At 37.4% G+C, this 19,977-nt stretch overlaps 1 protein-coding gene across 2 annotated transcripts in view; it reads right to left on the minus strand.

Moving 5' to 3' along the window:
• Positions 1-19,977, minus strand: part of DGKQ (diacylglycerol kinase theta) — a 92,922-nt gene that overhangs the window by 43,632 nt on the left and 29,313 nt on the right. For both annotated transcript variants that reach the window (XM_063294853.1, XM_063294852.1), the window contains exons 3-8: positions 13,955-14,054; positions 13,432-13,517; positions 11,489-11,614; positions 9,019-9,172; positions 3,911-3,979; positions 388-488 (exon numbers count right to left, since the gene is read on the minus strand). In XM_063294853.1, the coding sequence (XP_063150923.1) occupies positions 388-488; positions 3,911-3,979; positions 9,019-9,172; positions 11,489-11,614; positions 13,432-13,517; positions 13,955-14,054 (636 nt within the window). The remainder of the gene's footprint in view (positions 1-387; positions 489-3,910; positions 3,980-9,018; positions 9,173-11,488; positions 11,615-13,431; positions 13,518-13,954; positions 14,055-19,977) is intronic.

Genomic DNA, 19,977 nt, shown 5'->3' on the forward strand with positions numbered 1-19,977 from the left:
CTCAACTCAACAAAAGCTTTAATCTCCTTTGTTGGTTCAGTGACAACTGGTGACCAAATGTCTCCTCCCATTAAGTAGGCATAATTTATCCTGACAGCCTCCAACTGTTGACTCTCTATTTAGAGTCAATCAAAACTCAAAATACAAATAGCAGCATTATGCACAAGACAAAGATTGTAAAAGATACTGAAAATTAAGAGAAAACTAGAACATACAGTATATCTGTACTAGTACTATATCAGCTACTGGTTACTTTCTCACTGGTTATTGTTTTGCAATAAAAGAATAACACTTGAATCAAATTATTAGTCTCTCATACAAGCACAATTAAATTCTTCAGTATTTTCGAGAAACAGAGGACTCAATTTGGATAGTTGGCATTCTTACCACAACTTCTTCATTTTTTGCAATCCTCGGAACTATAATAAGCCGATACTGATTACGTTTTACTGCATCATTCCCATCATATAGTTTTAATGTTTGTTTACCTAAAACAAAAACAAGTATTCTAATACGTAACACAAGAAATACAGTTAAGAAGCATACACCTCCAAATTACTGAGACATTTGAAAGATAGTTCTGAATTGCAATATTATTGGATCATGACAGCGTTTCTGTTATTTACATTGATCTAAGAGGCTACATTGAGGAACATCTAATCTGTAGGAAATAAACAAGGATTTCTCAGATGCATTTTAAAAACGTTTTTCCTTCCCCTCCTGAGCTATCAGACTGTATATGCTGTCATCCAGTAGTATAGGTTGCCACATGAAGAGTTCTCCTTTGCTACAACTCTTCAATCAGAAGCAGATAGTCATCAGTCAGAGGTCCCCTAGTGGCTCATGCACTGATCAGGAAATTAGACAAAATGATGTTTAAGGACCTACCAACTTTTATAATATCATGATTCTATTATTCTAAAATCTTAGAAATTACATTGGCACCTTTTCATTTCCAATCCTGCATGTTCTAGCAAAATTTGGATCCAACCACTTTTTCAGACCCAATGCTGATTACCCAAAACCATGGTTTATGACTATACAACACTATACTGACAGCCTTAGTAAAAAAACAAGTATACAACCATCAATGCCACAATACTGAACTCCATTTCTATCTAAACTCCCATTCCCACGGTCCACAAAATCTAGATTTGCTTAAGAAAAGAAGCCTCAAATCCAGTCATCCTCACTTTCCAGCACTATGTGCTACATTTTCATCATTCTAAGGCCAGTAATAATTTTGTTATTATACAGTTAAAAAAAATGAGTCACTGCACAATTTTAAAAAGCTTATAAAATTGACAAAACCAAGATGATCTTCAACACTCCTTGCTATGAACTCTATTTTATAGCTCAAGGAACAGAACAAAGTTTATGAGGCCCCAAGGGCAAAAGAAATATTAATACAAGTAAAATAAGCATCCTAAAATGTAATTTGACATTTTTAGATACTTTGGAATTCTCTAAAAACAGAAACACAGAGAATTTAATAACTAAAACCAACAGCATATGCACTAAACATTGTTCATATAAAAATGAAACATAAAATCAATAAAAACATACTGTGAGTCAGCAATAAAAATGTTGAGTCAAGTCTTTCTTAATAAGAATACTGGCTTCACAATGTTTTAGGGCCCAGTCCATGAAATTCTGTTAATTTATGTCCTATGTATTACATTTTTAATAACATTAAAAATTCTGTATACCAAATCCTACTAAATATTCAGTATAATCTGAATATGTAATCAGAAAGGTATCAGAAGGGTCTTTAAAACATGCTGGTTAAAAACTTCCTTTTTAAATGTAAATTTGTTGGAGAACACAATCTTTGATTTTTGGACATCAGACTTCTCCCATAGTAAGATAGCTTAAGATTTACATTGCAGCCTGAAAACCTACAGTTAATTTCAAGGAAAGGAAGAACAGCACTGCCCCAAATCCAGAGGATTATGAAACTAGTTCCAGGAGGAACTTCATGTCAGTGAAGAACTACATGTCTACCCAGAAGTAAATATACTCGGTCCAACAAATCTTTGTTCTTACTAAGCAGATACAAGGGTTCCCACATTAGGGTAGAATCCAAAAATCCTTGAATAGAATTCCTCTTGCATAGTAGGATTTCCCCTTGCTCTGCACTCCCCATTCTGTGCAATCATAATCTGCCCAGACAAGTATCTTTTCAGAATACCTTCCACTCAAGAAAACTGTCAGAAACTCTTGCTGAAATTTGAAATGGAGGATGAACAAGTGAAAGAGTGTATGATAAAATGGGCTAAGAATTTTGGACATAACATACTGTTGGAGCAGTGGGAAAACATGTGGTTGAAAGGACTGAAATTCACATTATGTTATAATCTAAAAGAGAATTTTTATAAAATGATGCAGTGTTGGTATATGACTCCAGAAAAATTATCTAGAATGTATAAAGGAATTTCAAATTTATGTTGGAAATGTGGACCATATGAAGGGTCATTTTACCATGCTTGGCAGACTTGTAAAAAAGCCAGAAAATTTGGGGTTCAAATACAGATACATACAATTTTAAAGACTAAGATTCAGCTGAAACCAGAACTTTTTTGTTGGGATTAATGAACAGACAGCTAGAAAAAAAGCCATGGCAGATTGTTTTAACAAATAATCATTGCTGCAAGACAACTATACACAAAAACAGAAAGATTCTGAAATACTCAAATGGAGGAATGGTTGATAAAGATGATGGATCTAGCAGAGATGGCAAAATTAACTTGTTTGCTTAGAAAAAGATCAACTACCACATTTATTAGCGACTGGAAACCTGTTATGGACTTTTTGCTGAAAAAAAATTGAACTGATGATTTATGGATTTGATTATTAGAAAGGGTAGATAATGGAAAGAAGGAAACTTTGATGTAACCTTAGAGAGAGAAGGCAAAATATAAAGGTACTTATAACTGCTGTTAAGAAGACCAGAAGCCACTTCTTTATCATTCCTTCTTTTTTTTCTTTTTCCTAATCTTCTACTATATTTTTTTTCACTTTTCTATTACTTTTCCCCATTTCTCTTATGTTAAACTCAAAATTTGTATTGTTTTTCTTCTGTGGAAAAACTTTTTTTAATAACAAGTATACAAAAAAAGAAAAGTACAATAAATAAGCTCTTAAACTTGCCAATGCAAGAGGCAATGACATCTGTTATACACTGGGGATTATTTTAGGTAAAAAATTATTTAAATTCCACGCTTTAAATCACCCTGAAATTAGTGTACAAACTTTTAATCAACCACACTACAAACAGATACTTAATTCAATAGAGACAGCAGTGGCTTTCTGTCCATACACCAATTTAAAATTATGACTCCCCTATTATGTTAATTTAGCACTTTTATATTAATATTTTATATTAATATAGTTTTTATATTAATATAAATTATTTTATATTACTTATTGTTATTTACATATTCAATGATGAAAAGCTAATATTTCAAAGAAGCTGCACTGCAAAAAAGCAACTTGAATTACTCATTATTTAATAATAATGTTGCCAATTACAGCAAGAGCTTGGAAGCTGTCAGCTGCACTAGTACGCCAGACAAGGAAATCACCTCCAAGAAAGGCTAAAACTACTTTCATTGAGATTGGCTATAATAACAAAATCTTATAAGTCTGACTGTGCTGTACCTTCTCCTCCTCCTTATATTCCAGTGAATCAGGGACGCATCTGCCTGAGCCGCTTCCAAATGTTATCTCATTGGACTTTAAAAAATGCAGCCCCTTTTGCCTAGGTCAAGGTCATCTTCCTGACTCTCTACACCAACTGCTTGCTAATACTTTGGACCAAAAGTTTTGCACAGTAAAAAACTGCATGTTGCCTTTGTGTAAACCTTTGCACTCTGGAGAGAATCTCTACTCAGTATCAAATGCCACTTACTTGAATCTGCTGAAACCTGGGATTCTTTCAGTGATAATTGTGTTGAACTATCACCATCATCATCATCATCTGTAGAAAGGAAAATTGAGAAAGGCATTTTATATGAAGGTTGCAAAGAATTAATATATTATTTTAAAGGCACTACAGTATACAGAAAAAAATTACTCCCAATATTCCTCTTCTTGCAATTACATAATTCATTACATAATGAAAACTGCTACGAGTCAGGATACCAATGATATTTATGCCCCTGGAGGAATAAAAATCTCTACAGTCTCAATGAAACTGTTTCACAGCACAGATGTACATTCATCAACCCTGGAACATTCTGATACTGGATCAATGAACCTGGCACATCTGTATTATATTTTATTATTATTTTTATGAAGTATAAAATGACATTATGACAGCCTGCATTCAGCTTCCTATTAGGGTTCCCGTATCCATGCAGAAACTCAAACACATGTTTTGGGCTAGGCAACTGATGGGCAAAACTGAGACTATCAGTTACTCTAGTTCCTCATAAAATAATGTTCCCATAGGAAGAGAAAGGGCTATTGAGCTGGCCTCAGAGGAGGAGTGTTAAATTACAAGAGGAACTCTGGGAAGAAGAATTGGGAATATACGGGAATGGAGGTGTAATGGTTGACAACTAAGATGGATTTAGGCAGCGGTGTCCATTGACGACCGGCTGTTGGTAAAAGAGAAATGGTGGCTGGTAAATCTGTAAAGGGTTGGGAAATGTTTACTTTGTAGCCTAAAGAGTACAAGCCAAGGATGGCAAGCCAGGGGAAGGCCCACCAAAAACCTAAAATGGAGGCGATGGATGGACTTCAACTGCCAGAATTCCCCAGACAGCATACTGTCTGGGGAATTCTGGGAGTTGAAGTTCAGCTGTCTTAAAATGGCCAAGGTTGAGAAACACTGCCTTAAGGATTGAAGATGATGGACGATGTTACCAGCCTGAGAAAAGTCAGCTGCCAACCTAAGAGTGGGGCACTATTGGCCAGTATCTTTAAGCCCTTTCTTAATTCTGAGTATTAGCATTTAGAGTATTTAGAAACAGAAAGGGTACACATGTTTTAAGATAACAAGTATGTCTTGCAAACATATATAGGCTGTTAAGAGAAACTATGTTCAGTCCCATTGCAGTGTAAAATCTCAAACACCTGCAGGAAAAGGCTATAAATTATGTTTGCCAATCTTGGCTGGAAGATTGAAACTGGACACTATCTGTTTAATAAAAGGGGAAAAAATCTGAAGCGGTATTTCGCAGTACGTTTTCTATCAAAACCTGAAAAGCTACAGAAAGTTCCAGTGACAGACATCTAGAACACCATGTCTGGAATATCTTTTTTTTTAATTTTTCAAGATATAATTAAAACATATAACGCAGAATATAAGACCGATAGAATATAAGTCTAAAAAAGAAACAGGAAAAACTAAAACGGTGCAGGAATAAACAGAAAAGCATATCAGACAAGTGGCTTCTGACCTTCTCCAGCACAGATATAAAAGTACATAAAAGTTAATATCTTATTATTAATTAAACATTTAGTAACATTCAATCATCAAAACCTAGAATCAAGACTTCATTCTTTTGCATTACAAGCAAATAGTCCAAAAGCAGCTTCCAGATAGAAGCAAATCCAGTTACAGTGTTTTCTCTTATCAATGCTGTCAGTTTAGTCATTCGCGCCAATTCCATCAGCAACATTTCAAATGGCTTGCAGTTCAATGGATTTAGTTCTGGAAACTAAATACTCTTTTCAAATAAGACAATATTTCTCCAACTTAAATAATACTAGTCTATAATTACACTTTGGTGAGAATGCAATACTTATAAGATTTTCCATTTTTATTTCTAAATCTAGAAGCATACAACTACAGTACATAAACTTAAAAATATTCACCTCTCTGTTTCCAGGAGAAAGAGCAAAAGGAAAGAAGAAAATTTTAGGATTTTGATGAGGAGAAAGGAGGATTAGCGCCCCTGAATCAGGCTTGGTTTCAGAGATTTATGGCCCTTATTTTCTCAGTGCAGAAGACAGGACTTGCTCAGGAGGCAACTTCTGGCTTAACAAATAAACAAACCAACAAATCCCTAGCTGGGGTCAGAGCAGGCTAGTACTTCAATAGAAGATCTCTAAGGAATACCAGGACTGTAAGCTAGACTGGATTCTTTTTTTTAAAAAATCCTAGAATGGCAAATAACTTTCATATTGTTCCTGAAAGCCTGTACTTTGTGTATATTATCTCTTTGTCTAAATAATAGCATATTTTTATTTATGGAGAAATGTCTTCCCAATTTATTTTTGAAGTAATTTTTTTATACTTATAAATATATAATATTTTATATGTATAAATTTATATGTATTGTTATAGTTAAATTATGATTCTAATGCCAGGAGGACAGTTTTCAAACTTTCAGGTTTCGACAGAGTGAACTGTATTGTTTTGTAAACTACAAAGGAGGAAAAAGAGATTGCAATCAAAATCCGTTCTTTAGCATTATGAATGAACCAGGCCTCTTAAGTCAAGGGGACTTCTGGATTTACGGATTATGCTAAATCATAGTTTGCATTAGACATAGTCTGTTCAGTAAGTCATAGCATCCTAGCTTATATACAAACCATAAATTATGGTATATACACAACAATCTCAGCTTTATATATCACACACAGTCAAAACCCAAAACACAATTGTTTAGCACAATGTAATCACTCTATGTTAAAGACTGTAGCCTAAACCATGGTTAAGGGCAGCATTACATTTACGGAGACATACAATAAGACACTGCTTGATAGGATACACACATTGCAGAGGCCCTACAAATCAGAAGTCCCTGAACTCATGCAGAAATAATCATATTTTCATGATCACATAAATGCATTTGCATTTAACAAAAACCAGATAAAACACCATTTCCAAAGCATGATGCTCTCCAGGGTTAGCAAAGGGTTGAATAATTTTTTAAAGCACTTTATTAAAGAAGCATATATAATCTTGTGAAGAAAATACAATCTGACTTGAGAGCCTGTCCAAGATCCATCTAGCCCATCACTCTGCTTTCAATAAAAGAGTTTTTGGAATATATAGGCAGAGCGGAAACCAATTTGTTCCCATACAGTTCCCTTAGGGACTGTCTTTCCCCAGTCAGTTCTGCCCATCTAATCCAGTCCAGCAGGATGGGCAAGTTCCGGGTCCCGTCAGCCAAGGAATGTCGGCTGGCGGGGACCAGGAAGCGTGTCTTTTCTGCTATGGCGCCTGCCCTCTGGAACATCCTCCTTCCTGCTATTAGGATGGCCCTAACCCTGCTGGCTTTCCGGAAGGCCTTGAAGACCTGGCTTTGTGCCCAGGCCTGGGGCCCCAAGTGTGGGAAGGGCCCTGTTTCATGGCTATGTTAACACCACGGCTTTTAAGATCACTCGCCTGTATTTATATTTATATTTAATTTTTGTTATTGTTTTTATTGTTTTATATTATGACTGTTTTTATTGTTGTTAGCCGCGCAGAGTCACTGGTTTGAGATGGGCGGCAATACAAATCGAATGAATGAATGAATAAATAAATAAATACAGCTTCTCAACTTCAAAGATATCTTATTTGTCATGACTAACTAGCCTTTGACAGACTTATCTGCATGGCTAACCATTAACAGACATATGTATTCTCACAGACATACTCTTAAAACATGGTTTGTCATACTCTTCCTGACTACTTCTACCCATCCCATCAGGTCCAGTGAGAAAGGTGAGTTATGGGTCTTGTCTACCAAGGAGTTCCATCTGACAGGACCCAGTAGATGGTCCTTTTCTGCTGTGGCATCTTTCCCCCCAAGGTGAAGTTAGCCCCTTCCCTACCAGCCTTCCAAAAAGCTCTTAAAACATGGTTCGTCCAACAACCTTGGGGATCCCATGGGGAGCCTGCAAAATGGCTGTGTTATGCTTGAATGGGCCTCTTCTCCCACAGTCTTTTCTGTTTATGTTTAATTGTTTTTAATAGTTGTTTATATTTGCTTTTAACTGTTCTGTTGTATACCATCCAGAGTCATGTTTGTGAGATGGGTAACTATATAAATTCACTAAATAAAATAAAATAAATAAATAAACATTTCTGAAAATGAAAATATTGGTATAAGATAGTACTGTAGGGGGCAGCAAAATATTGCTATAGACTCTGAACAGTGTTTTTTTCAGGATAACCTAACCAAATAAATCACAGGGAAAAAAAGTTTGCATATTTGTCTGATCACCAAATCTATCCCATATTGTGCTATAATGGGTTCTTTTTTTCCTACAGATTTGTAATTGGTGTGTTGGCTAGGAATTGTTGGAACTATAGTTTCAACATATCTGGAAGACATCAGGTAAGGAAGGCTGTGCTATACAATTTTTGATAAGCTAAACGTTTACGATTTTATAATACTTTACTACTTTAATATTAAATATTAAATATTAGTTTAGTTTGTCGTCGTCATCATCATCACCTTTTCCCAGTAAAGGATTAGAGCATTTCCTTATATTCAGTGAGTTCACAAAAACATCCAAAATCATAGTTTCTTGATATTTTGAACTGGGTGTGCCAGTTCATCAACTCATCAACTCATCAACTCATCCTTTTTTTAAAACCTGCAAACCTGTTTTTAAAACCTGCAAACCTGTCAATATTTCTAACCCTCAGAAGAAAAATAATACCCAGATCATTTGCCAGACTGGCATTGGATAACACATTGCAGGTAGTCCTCGTTTTGCGACTGCCTCAGACAACAACTGTTTGCAGTTACGAAGATGATGAAAAAGTAACTTTGCAACCAGTGCCTGTATTTTCTACCTTTGCATGTCTGCAAAGCAAAGGAAATTTGAAGCAAGATTGTAAGCATAGTTGCAGTTTCACTTAGTGACCTCTTCACTTAACAACCAAATTGCCACTTCCAACTGTGGTTGCTAAATGAGGACTACCTGTAGTAGACCAAATTAAGCCATAATAAGTTATTTAATAATTACTCATATTTGCTTTTCATAATTGTCTGAATAGAAGAAAGAGAAACAGAGGGAGGGAAAACAATTGTAATGAAACAGTTTAACATGATACATTCTGAACTTTACCTGGCTCTGCTTGTATGCTTTCAGATATTCGAAAACAGTGCATTTTACTGAAGTTCCGAGAAAATAATCGCACACAATTGGGGGGAAGAATCATGTTCCTTAATCTTCCAAAAGTACATTCTGGAGGCACAATCACATAGCAAGCAGCATGAGCCTATGGAAAACACAACATCAAGTTCTCAAGAAGTTGTGTCAGATGGCCAGACATTGCAGCAGTACGTTCTGTCTTCTGTAGTTTGCGATACTCTACATCGGCAGTGATAAAACAGCCAACAGAAAAGGTAGGATTTTCGACAAAGTTAATGCTTCTTTCCAAAACTCTGCCATGCAGCTCAGACGTAAGAGCACTTGTATTTTCAGTATTATTCAGCATCCTCTTAGGCATAGTGGCAGCAGACTCTATTAGTAACAGTTTCTCACAAACCCAGATTCACATGTGAACTTTGATAATCATGTGAACTTCTATATGCTCATACAAGCTGTTTTCAGTGGAGGAAGACACCAGTTCATACTTAGGGAAATCAGAATGCCATTTCAAAGAATGCGAAATCATTTGAACACAATACTGTTTCCATTATTTTATAACATAAGTATTGGCAGAAATACCAGCTAATGCTTACCAGTTGCTTTTAAGTCTACTTTTACTGTATAGTTATACTCCATGATATCAGACCTCTTTTGTTTGTGTCTGTATGTTTTCAAGTCAGTCTTGACTCCTGGCAACTACATGGACAAGTCCCTGCAGGTTTTTTGGCAGCATTTTTTAAAGTGCTTTCTTCCTGTGGCTGAGGCGGAGTGACTGGTCCAAAGTCACCCAGCTGGCTTTGTGCCTAAGGTTGGACTAGAACTCCCAGTCTCCTGGTTTCTAGCCTGTTGCTTTATTCACTACACCAAACTGTGTACTGTGAGTTCTAGTCCCACCTTGGGCATGAAAGCCGGCCTGGTGACTCTGGGCTAGTTACTTTCTCTCAGCCCAACCCACCTCACAGAGTTGTTGTTGTGGGGAAAACAGGAGGAGGAAGGAGTATTAGGTGCATTCCCTGCCTTGAGTTAATTATAAAAATAATAAAGGCAGGATAAAAAAAATCTAAAAAAAAACTCTGACTATCTTAGTCATTCCTCTATAGGCCCTGAGCATATAGAAGTTCACGTGATTATCAAAGTTCACACGTGAATCTGGATTTGTGAGAAACTGTTACTAATAGGGTCTGCTGTCGCTATGCCTAAGAGGATGCTGGATAATACCGAAAATGTAAGTGCTCTTACGTCTGAGCTGCATGGCAGCATTTTGGAAAGAAGCATTAACTTTGTCGAAAATCCTACCTTTTCTGTTGGCTGTTTTATCACTGCCGATGTAGAGTATTATTTTTCTTATTCTTAAAAGCCTTCATTTGTCCCTTCCCTCCCCCATTTCCAAATGAAACACTATGTAAAACTAGCAGAACTTTTACCCTTCTGTAACTAAGTTGATTTAATAAGTAGCCATACTGGAATTTTGGAAGCACTGTTACTGATTGCTAGAATGTTTTCTATCTCTTGTTTTGCTAATTAAGATAAAAGATCAGCCAAACGTCTTCTCTTCTTTGATTTCCACACTACAAAAGACTTTTTTTTCTGCTTCTGGATAGTTTTTAGTTCTGGCAGGAGAATAAGAAAAAAATACTTTCAAGTTTAATTCAGGTGAAATTTCAGTAAATTCTGCTTTTAAAAGTAAAAGTGAGAGAGGGTAAGGTCCAGGTAGTCCTTACTTAATGACAGCAATTGAGACCGGAATTTCCATAGCTAAGCAATGCGGTTGTAAAGCATGACGTCACGTGACCATGCTGCTTAGCAATGGCAGTTCTGGCAGTCCCCAGTGACCATAGTTAAGTGAATCACCTTAGATCTTTAAGTGAGGACCTCACATGATCACAACTTCCAACTTGCTGCTGACTTTGCTTGTGGGAAGCCAGCAGGGAAGGTTGCAAATCACGATCACATGACCATGGGCTGCTGCGACAGTTGGAAACCTGACCTGGTTGCCAAGTGTCTGGATTGCAATCATGTGACCACGGGGGTGCTGTGATGGCGAGAACTTCAAGGACCGGTCGTAAGTACCACTCATTCAGCGCCGTCATAACTTTGAATGGTTGCTGAACAAGTGGTCGTTAATTGAGGACAACCTGTATCCTGAAACCTTGCCACAACTTCCTAATATATTTTTTTCTCAGCTACAGGGGTATCCACAGGGTGTGGTCAAAAAGGCCAAGACAGTGGCCACAAAAAAACTGGCAGAGTTTCGATCACATAATTGTGGCCACAGTCTTCTTTTACTATGCCCTGTGGTCACCCCCATTCACTAGGTTCTCCTGGTGGAAATAATCATAGATTCTCTCTCTACCTCCAGATCTTCTGGAGAACAACGTTCTTTCCTTTGTATATATTTACTCTACATTTCCTTGGGAACTTGCCTAAGCCTTAATATACATACCAGGATGCCACACCATTCACATCTCATACCCGAGAGCACTTCAGAAGAGCCACAGGTTTTCTTACAGACTTTGCAACGTGAGCCTGTTGGAAGGTTTCCCTCCCTCCAGTGATGATGGTACATATCCTATAAAGAGGAGCAGAATCACAATAATTATGTTTAAAGTGCATCGTAACATTTCGCCCCAAAAGCTAAAAATCAAAGTCAATTCTGGTTAGTACTTGGATCAGAAACTACCCAATAGGCTACACTGGGAAATATATAAAAAAAAAAAAATCTCAGAAGAAAGCAGTGACAAATTATTTCTGTATTACTGCAAGAAAACACAATAGACAGGTCCCAGCAGTCATCAGGAGTTGAACTTGAGTCAAAGGAAGCTTTACCTTTCTTACCAGAGTAACTGCCCAGAGTTGCTGGGAGTTGAGCAGTATATAATTTAATAAATTATTATTACTATTATTATTACCGCAAGTTTTTTAAAACTCACAAGCATTAAGTTTGATAATTTAGTTACATTATCACATCTGAAGAATCTAAGATCATACAGAAAGTAAAGAAAAACGTACTTTCAGAAAACTTAATGACACAGGACCTATACTAAATATATACCCTATACTATTCACCTACAAATTAAAGATTTAGAAGAAAAATTTTGCCTTATCTCTAAGCAAATTTACTTCCCATGTTATTCAAAGCAAAACAAAATAATTTTGGAAAAGGACTGCTCAGAAGCCCAAATTTATTTGAACTGAATCAAGTTCAACCATTCCTTCATAAACTGACAGGATCTCATCAATTAGGGCCATAAATAACATCTGAAAATCAATGTATGCCTCCATTTATAATCTGGTGAATCTCTTCAATATTATATAGAACTCTTATATTAAGCATTTTTTATTTTAAAAAAACTCAGTAAAACCTAGAAGGTGCAATTGGGAGTTGAACCTGATGAATTTCATGGGTGTTCACAAGCTGTGAAGGTAATCCCCAACAGGAACTAAACTCTGATAAAGCTGCACCATACAGTGAAGTCTTGATTTAATGCACCAATTGTGGGCTGGCATGTTTGTTCTTCCCAAATATCCATTAAATACAAATTATGTCATTTGCATTTATTTATACCATTTCTATAATAGCATAAACGGATGAGAATGATGTAATTTACCTTATCTGATTAATGAAATCATTATGTAAAGGACACTGTTCAATGCAAAGAAGGAAAATTTAATGTGTCTTTTTTGTATTTATTTTTTAATTGCCATGTTCAGATTGTTTCAGATGCAGTGGACATTGCTGCTATATCAAGGGGGTGGCTGGATGGAAGTTCTGTCTGTTGCATCTGAAATCTGCTAAAAGAGGATCTGTTAAATCAAACTATCATTGTATAGGTTCTAGGTTAGATTTTGTTAACAGGGTATCCAAGCAGATTGGTTACCACTTTAGTAGCAATTTAGTAGCAACAAGCTATTTCCTTTGGTCAAAAGTCTCCAAAGATTTTGTCAAATGCTCAATAATTTTTCGCAATGGTGATTTACTGTTCATATAACCTAATGCATACAAATTAATTCAATTTTTGTTGTTCTCTACCAAATCTGTTACTGCAAAACACTGAAAAACTAAGACACATTTTTCATTGGATCAGTAATATTTAAAGTCGTCGGAAATTGATCGAGCTGAAGAACTAACACAACAACAAAGAGCTTGGGAAATTTATTGAAATTCATCACCATTAATTAACTATATTAATGATATTTTACAACAGTGTTTAACATTTAGGTATATGTATACATACATAAAACTTACACACACACAGGCATACACAGTCACAGGCAACTTTCCTTTTTTTCTGATTTTTTTTCTAGCACAGCATATTGTGGATAACATTGAATGTTTTGCTACTTCGGTAAAAATGCAAAAATGTAACAAGCTGAAAGAATACCTACATGATTTTGATGACCGTCTTGATGGCACTGACGGCAGTCGCTGGAAGCAAATGGGGCACAGTCTGTGTGTACATGTAGCTCACACACTGAAATAAATGGTTAAAAGCAAAATGAACTCACCTCTGCATCTGTTTACCCATGTACATCTCTATATTTACTTCTCTCCAAGGTAACTTTTTAAAACTATTACAATTGTTATAGCGTGGTAGAATTAGTAAGTAAAGTATTCTGAATACAGGTTTAAAAGTTATATACAACATAAGCATACCTTCCCCATTCAACGATGAGTGCCGTGAAACACAAGGAAATATGTTTCATTAATAAACACAATTCCACTGCAAGGTTTCCTTTTTAAAAAAAAAATTCAGCAAGTCTTCAGACTTTCTTTAACTGAGTATCAAATAAATACTCATACATTTTTCTGAAAGATGTACTTTCACAGATCAGGATCAGGGGGAAAAGAGTTAAGACTGAAATTAGGCTGTGTTAAGTAGTAGTATAATCCATTCTTTTTGGAGCTCACCTTCACAGCGAAATGCGGGACTTTCCAATTGCTTTCTGCACACAGAACAGAATTTTCTCTTGTAATGTCCTAGAGGTCCTAAACAATGTGCAACTGGAACCTGCAGGTGGGAAAGGTGTGGATTAACTGCATGTTGCGCATACAGTTTACATTACACATACAATTTAGTCGTTAGGCATTTCATTAATGCCCAATCAGAAGCCAAGGCTCCATTCTTCCATGAGTGTGGAACAACAGGCAGAAGGAGCCAAGATATGTAATTTGTCACTCTACATTCCTTTATGGATATATGCTTAGTACACATGGACCTCTCTTCTATGTCAAGCACGTAGATTGGTGAGAGTCAGCATAAAGCAGTAGGTAAATGCTGAGAAATCACCACTTCAAAATTCTGAGTTCCTAATAATGAACTTTAGCAAGATTATAATCTTAGCCTTGTTCAAGAACTTATGATTGAGTGTATGTGTATGTGTATGTGTATGTGTATGTGTATGTGTATGTGTATGTGTATGTGTATGTGTAGAGATAGAGATAGAGATAGAGATAGAGATAGAGATAGAGATAGAGATAGAGATAGAGATAGAGATAGAGATAGAGATAGAGATAGAGATAGAGATAGAGATAGAGATAGAGATATAATTGTCAGACAATATCAATCCACTGCAACATGAAGTTCTCTTCACTGAAGGTTATGGACTATAATCAACAATGTTGGTCCAGTGTAGGTTGGTAGATAGATGTTTTTCAACTTCCTAGTCTAGGCTAACAGACTGTGACTAGCCCAAAGTCACCCAACTCCACGCCTAAGGAAGGACAAGAACCTGGGTCTGCTTCTAGTCCAGCACCTTAACTTTTCTTTCTTTCTTTCTTTCTTTTCTTTTCTTTCTTTTCATTGATTCTCTCTTTCCACAAACTCTCAAATTAAGCATATTACAAAAAGAAAAAGAAATAAAGAGACATCTAGTATGGTACCAGAGAACCAATTTGGTATAGTGGCGCTGGGCTAGAAACCGGGAGACTGTGAGTTCTAGTCCTGCCTTAGGCTCAAAGCCAGCTTGGGCCAGTCCCTCTCTCTCAGCCCCAGGGAGGAGGCAGTGGCAAACCACTTATGAAAATCCTTGCCAAGAAAACTGCAGGGACTTGTTCAGGCAGCCTCCAAGTATCAGACACAATTGAACGGATTATAAAAAAGATACGGTAACATACTTTCACTACTAAAATATTCCTTCTCCTTTCTGTATGTGGAACAATATTTATGCATACCAATAGTCAGAATAAAGATACTAAAGAGTTATTTTTAGTGGGAGCCAGTGTGGTGTAGAAGTTCAGGTGTTGGACTAGGACTGGGCAGGCATAGGTTCAACTCCACCCTAAGGCATGGAAACTCAGTGGGGGATTTTGGGGCAATTTCTCTCTCTCTTAGGCCAAGCTATGCCACAGAGCTCCTACATGAAAAAGAAGAGATCACTGGAGAAAGGTCGATAACAATCTAGCACTGTTAAATCTCAAAATTCTATCACTTAAATAAGAGACATCTTTTGAGTTAATAATCTGAAATTCATAAAGCAACTATGATCTGTTTGAGACAGACTGCAGACTACAAATTACAATTGTGCTCAGTTTCAAACTCATCTACTAAAAACTGTTAAGAACTGGTAAAATTGGCATCTTCCTTCCAAATTTTGGGCAGGCAAATATTTCTGTTCAATTTTGGTGAAATGTATTGGTATACTTTATTTAGTCTCGCCAAGAAAGAAAACCCTTCCTTGATTTGCAGTAGATAAAAAATAGCAGCATATTTCTGTCTGGTTAAAAGCCTGTAGTGGCCCAGTGTCAGCCAGAATGCTGCCATTCCAGTGACTTAGAAAAGGATTCCAGCTTGCAGAGGAATCTAGTTCATGTACTGCACCTATTATTTTAGTTACCGAACATGATTTCATAAAGTTAAATGCAGGGATCAGGGCCTCAGTCAAAGGAGGTAGAGGGGCTTTAATCTTATGTCTACTGGAAGGTGCCTAAATCACCCTCTGAAGAGGTGCCATAGGACTGTCTGAAAATCTGTTTTTCATGAAGCAATTTTAAAGGAGAACGAAAAAAACCAGAGAGAAAGGAGACTTCAAATACAGTGAATTAAGAAACATGAATTAGAGGGGAAAAAATGGAGGAAGGAACTTCAGCCAAGCAAACAGAAACAGCTAGCAACATTCGGGAGAGTAGCCGGTTGAGGTCTATGGCTATGTAGCAATGGAAGATCTAAATGCACTTTTACTAGCACTGGGTAATCTAAGTTGTACTTAATGGGATTTACTCCACCTACAATACAAAACCTTGATTATGAAGTACAAGTTCCAATAAATATTTCTAGAAATCTTTTTTTTAAAATTGCATTCCAACACCAAGTGGCATTCTGGTTATCTCAAAGGATGGTTCCTTGATTCTGATTGTTCATCTGCAGATGGAGGCATCTGGTTGACCTTGCCCAGGTTCGGAAGCTAAACCAAATCAGGCCTGCTCCATACTTCACTAAGACTCCCATGAATACCCAGTCTGCAGGCTACAATGGAAGTTGAAAAAACATCCTGAAAGAAGGCAACGGCAAACCATTTCCATACTGCTGCCAAGAAAACCATCTGCAATGTATCCACGGAGCCATCAGAAGTTGAGCTCTGCTTGAAGGAGACTTTTCAGTACCTATATTATTGTATTCAACCAAGAAAACAAACAAATGGATCACTGAACAAATCCCAGAGTTCTCACTCAAGGCACAAATGACCAGGCTAAAATCATCCTTCTTTAGACACATTATGGGAAGGCCTATCTCTCTGGAGAAGGCTGTAATGCTGGGAAAGGCAGAAGGAAAGAGAAGAGGAGGATGACCAGCAGCAAGGTGGATGGACTTGTTTACAATGGTGATGGGTGCACCCTTGCAAGACTTGGAGAACCTAGTTAGGGACAGAACATCACGGAGAAAACCTATCTACGTGGTTTCTAAGAGTCAACACCAACTTGATGGCACATAATCAATTACTATAGTAATTTGTTCTCATTACTAAACATGATTAATTCTGTTTATTGTTTGAAACATTAAAAAAAGATGAAGTATGTACCAGAACTACCACTAGTATATCCTATTTATCATACGAGCTGATTTACAAGAAAGCAAGGAAAGAGCTTGGAACTGCAACACAATAATAAATTATTTGACAAAAGTCAAGGAAATTCAGTAAAGAAAGGCCAGAATTAAGGCTACCTCAAGTTCAGTCAGGCTCCATAGCAAGGAAGTTAGAAACTGAGCCTTGACAAGTAAGTCCCACAATCAATAACACTGTGCAGTGTCAAAGCTATATTTGTCTATAACTAGTCTTCCACATACCCAAAATTTTCCTTGCTCAGTCAGCCCAAATGGGGAGGATAAAAAATCTGGGTGAAGCAAAGATTGTTCACCAGCTGCAGGTCCTATACAACTTTGTCCACAAAGGTTTTATTGGGGGGAGGGATTCTGGTGGGCTAATTTGACCTCATTTGTTTTCTGACTGGCCATGCCCGCCATGGCAGTTATACTGTGAATTGGGAAATGCCCCTGCCACTTTATGTATGCACCCATCACACATAGGTAGCCCTCAATTTACGACAACAATTGGAACTGAAATTTCCATCGCTGAGTGATGCGGTCATAAAGCATGACCACATCACTTAGCGACAGCAATCCCTGCAGTCCCGGTTGCCATCATTAACTGAATCCCAAGATCATTAGGTAAGGCAACTTCCTGCCAGCTTCCCACAACCAAAGTCATTGGGAAACTGGCAGGAAGTCGCAAGTCCCAGGCCAGCAGGCAAGTAAGGGCTGCTGCTGGGTGGGGGAGAGTGAGGGGTGCGCAGGGGTGTAGAGACAGTGCATGAGGGTGTGTGGGTATGCACGAGAGGTGCCAGGTGGGTGAGGAAGGGTGTGCAGGGGTGCAAGAGGGTTGCAAGAGGTGTCTTGCTGGTCAGAGAGGGCACACGGGGATGTGGCACAGGTTGGGTAGGGTGTGTGCGGGTACATGAGTGGCTGGCGCAGCATGAGCACAGAAGGGCTCAGGAGGGTGCATGGGTGGGGGAGACTTACCCCAGTGACTTGCAACCTTCCCTACCAGCTTCCTCATTGTATTTCTGGGAAAGCCGGCAGGGAATATTGCAAATGGCGATCGTGTGATCATGGAGTGCTTGGCAACCAGTCATAAATGAAAACAGGTTGCCAAGTGCCCAGTTCACAATCACATGACTGCAGGGGCACTACAACAGTCAGGGACCTGTCATAAGTCCCTTTGTTCAGCACCATCGTAATTTCGAACAATCACTGAACAACTGGTCACAAATGAAGGACTACTCAAAATGTAAATTTATCCCTGGATGAAAAATGTTACCAGGTTGACTTAAGCCTTTTGTATGTCATCATTAATGGTCATGAGATATATCTATAATTAAGGCATCTGTTTTAGTTTCCGATTTCTTGGCTTGGGAGAGTGCAGTCACTGTGTTCACCTTAATTCTACTCTTAAACCAGCTAATTTGTCATTGCCAGATTTTAAACTAGAACATTCTGGAATAAGCTTATATATTGAAGACAGCATTTGTAGGTTTGCTCCAAATTCTTTATTAAATAATGACATTGCTAGTATTGGCATTGGTATATTTTGAATTATATATTTACTTATTAGAATTATTAGAATTACTTATTGAGAGGATGAATTATATATTTACTTATTAGAATTACTTATTGAGAGGATGAATTATATATTTACTTATTAGAATTATTAGAATTACTTATTGAGAGGATGAATTATATATTTACTTATTAGAATTATACTCGGCTTTTCCCCAAGCTGTACAAAACAGCCCACATAGTTTTACTTTCCACTTTTATTTGCATAATGCTCTGTGAGGTTGGTGAGGCCTAAGGTCAATCAGTGAGTCATATAAATCATGCTAATGTGCAAAGCAACTGAATTTACTATAATGAGAGAGGGAGGGAGGGAGAGAGGGAGGGAGGGAAGGAAGGAGAGAGAGAGAGAGAGAGATAAACTGCTCTAAGAAATGCCAACCTCTTCTTTAAGGACAGCCTACTACTAAACATTTCCTTTTATGTAGTTCATCAAACTATCAAAGATTAACTACCATATCACAAAACAAAGCAATAGCAGGCCAATAATGAGCAAAGGGCACCATTCCTTCTGATGGTCAATGTACATTAATGCAAGAACTATATGGTGGGGAGAAGACACTGGGGATATGCAATTCAAATGACTCACTGAATGCCACAGAACAACAAGCCCAATGATAACGGCCAGCTTTGATACTGTAAATGAAAGGTCTTCTGTCTACCATTGTGATGTTGAGCCCAGGAGACAAAATAGGGGATAAGGGTGAAGGCAACCGAATGAAAGTAGGTGGTAAAACAATTTATTGAGCCTTTTCCATGCATTAAGAATTCAAAAAAGCTAGAAGTTACTAATTCATTTATTTCTTTATTTCTTCAACTTATACACCACTCCATTTCCTAAGACTCCAAGCTGCTTACAAGGTATTACACAATAGGGGTAAAATTGGTAGAAGACAAAAGTAACAAATCATAATCAATCTGATGCCTCACCACTAAGGGAGAGCATATTTTTCAATCATTTCTAAATGCCTTCCTGAAGAGTCATGCCTTCAGGAAGCCATGTCTTTGAAAATGTAACAGGGAGTGGGTAGCTCAGATATCCAGAGATAAGCTGTTTCAAAGGAGGGGAGCCATCACCAAGAAGGCTTGATCATGAGGTCCATTTCCTTGTTGATGGGACCTTTAGCAAATCTTCTCTTCCAGATCTTACCAGATAGACAGACTAAACTCAGAGAAGGAGGTCTCAGTGGTATACAGACGCATCCCCAAACCCTGAAGCCAGTCCAGAAGGATACCATGATTAATGGTATCAAAACCAGCAGAGAGGTCAAGTGAAACAAGGACAGACATACCACCCCCACTCCCATTCCCACCAGAGGTCATC

The sequence above is a fragment of the Candoia aspera genome, chromosome 2 (assembly GCF_035149785.1).
Source record: "Candoia aspera isolate rCanAsp1 chromosome 2, rCanAsp1.hap2, whole genome shotgun sequence".
Classification (NCBI taxonomy): Eukaryota; Metazoa; Chordata; class Lepidosauria; order Squamata; family Boidae; genus Candoia; species Candoia aspera.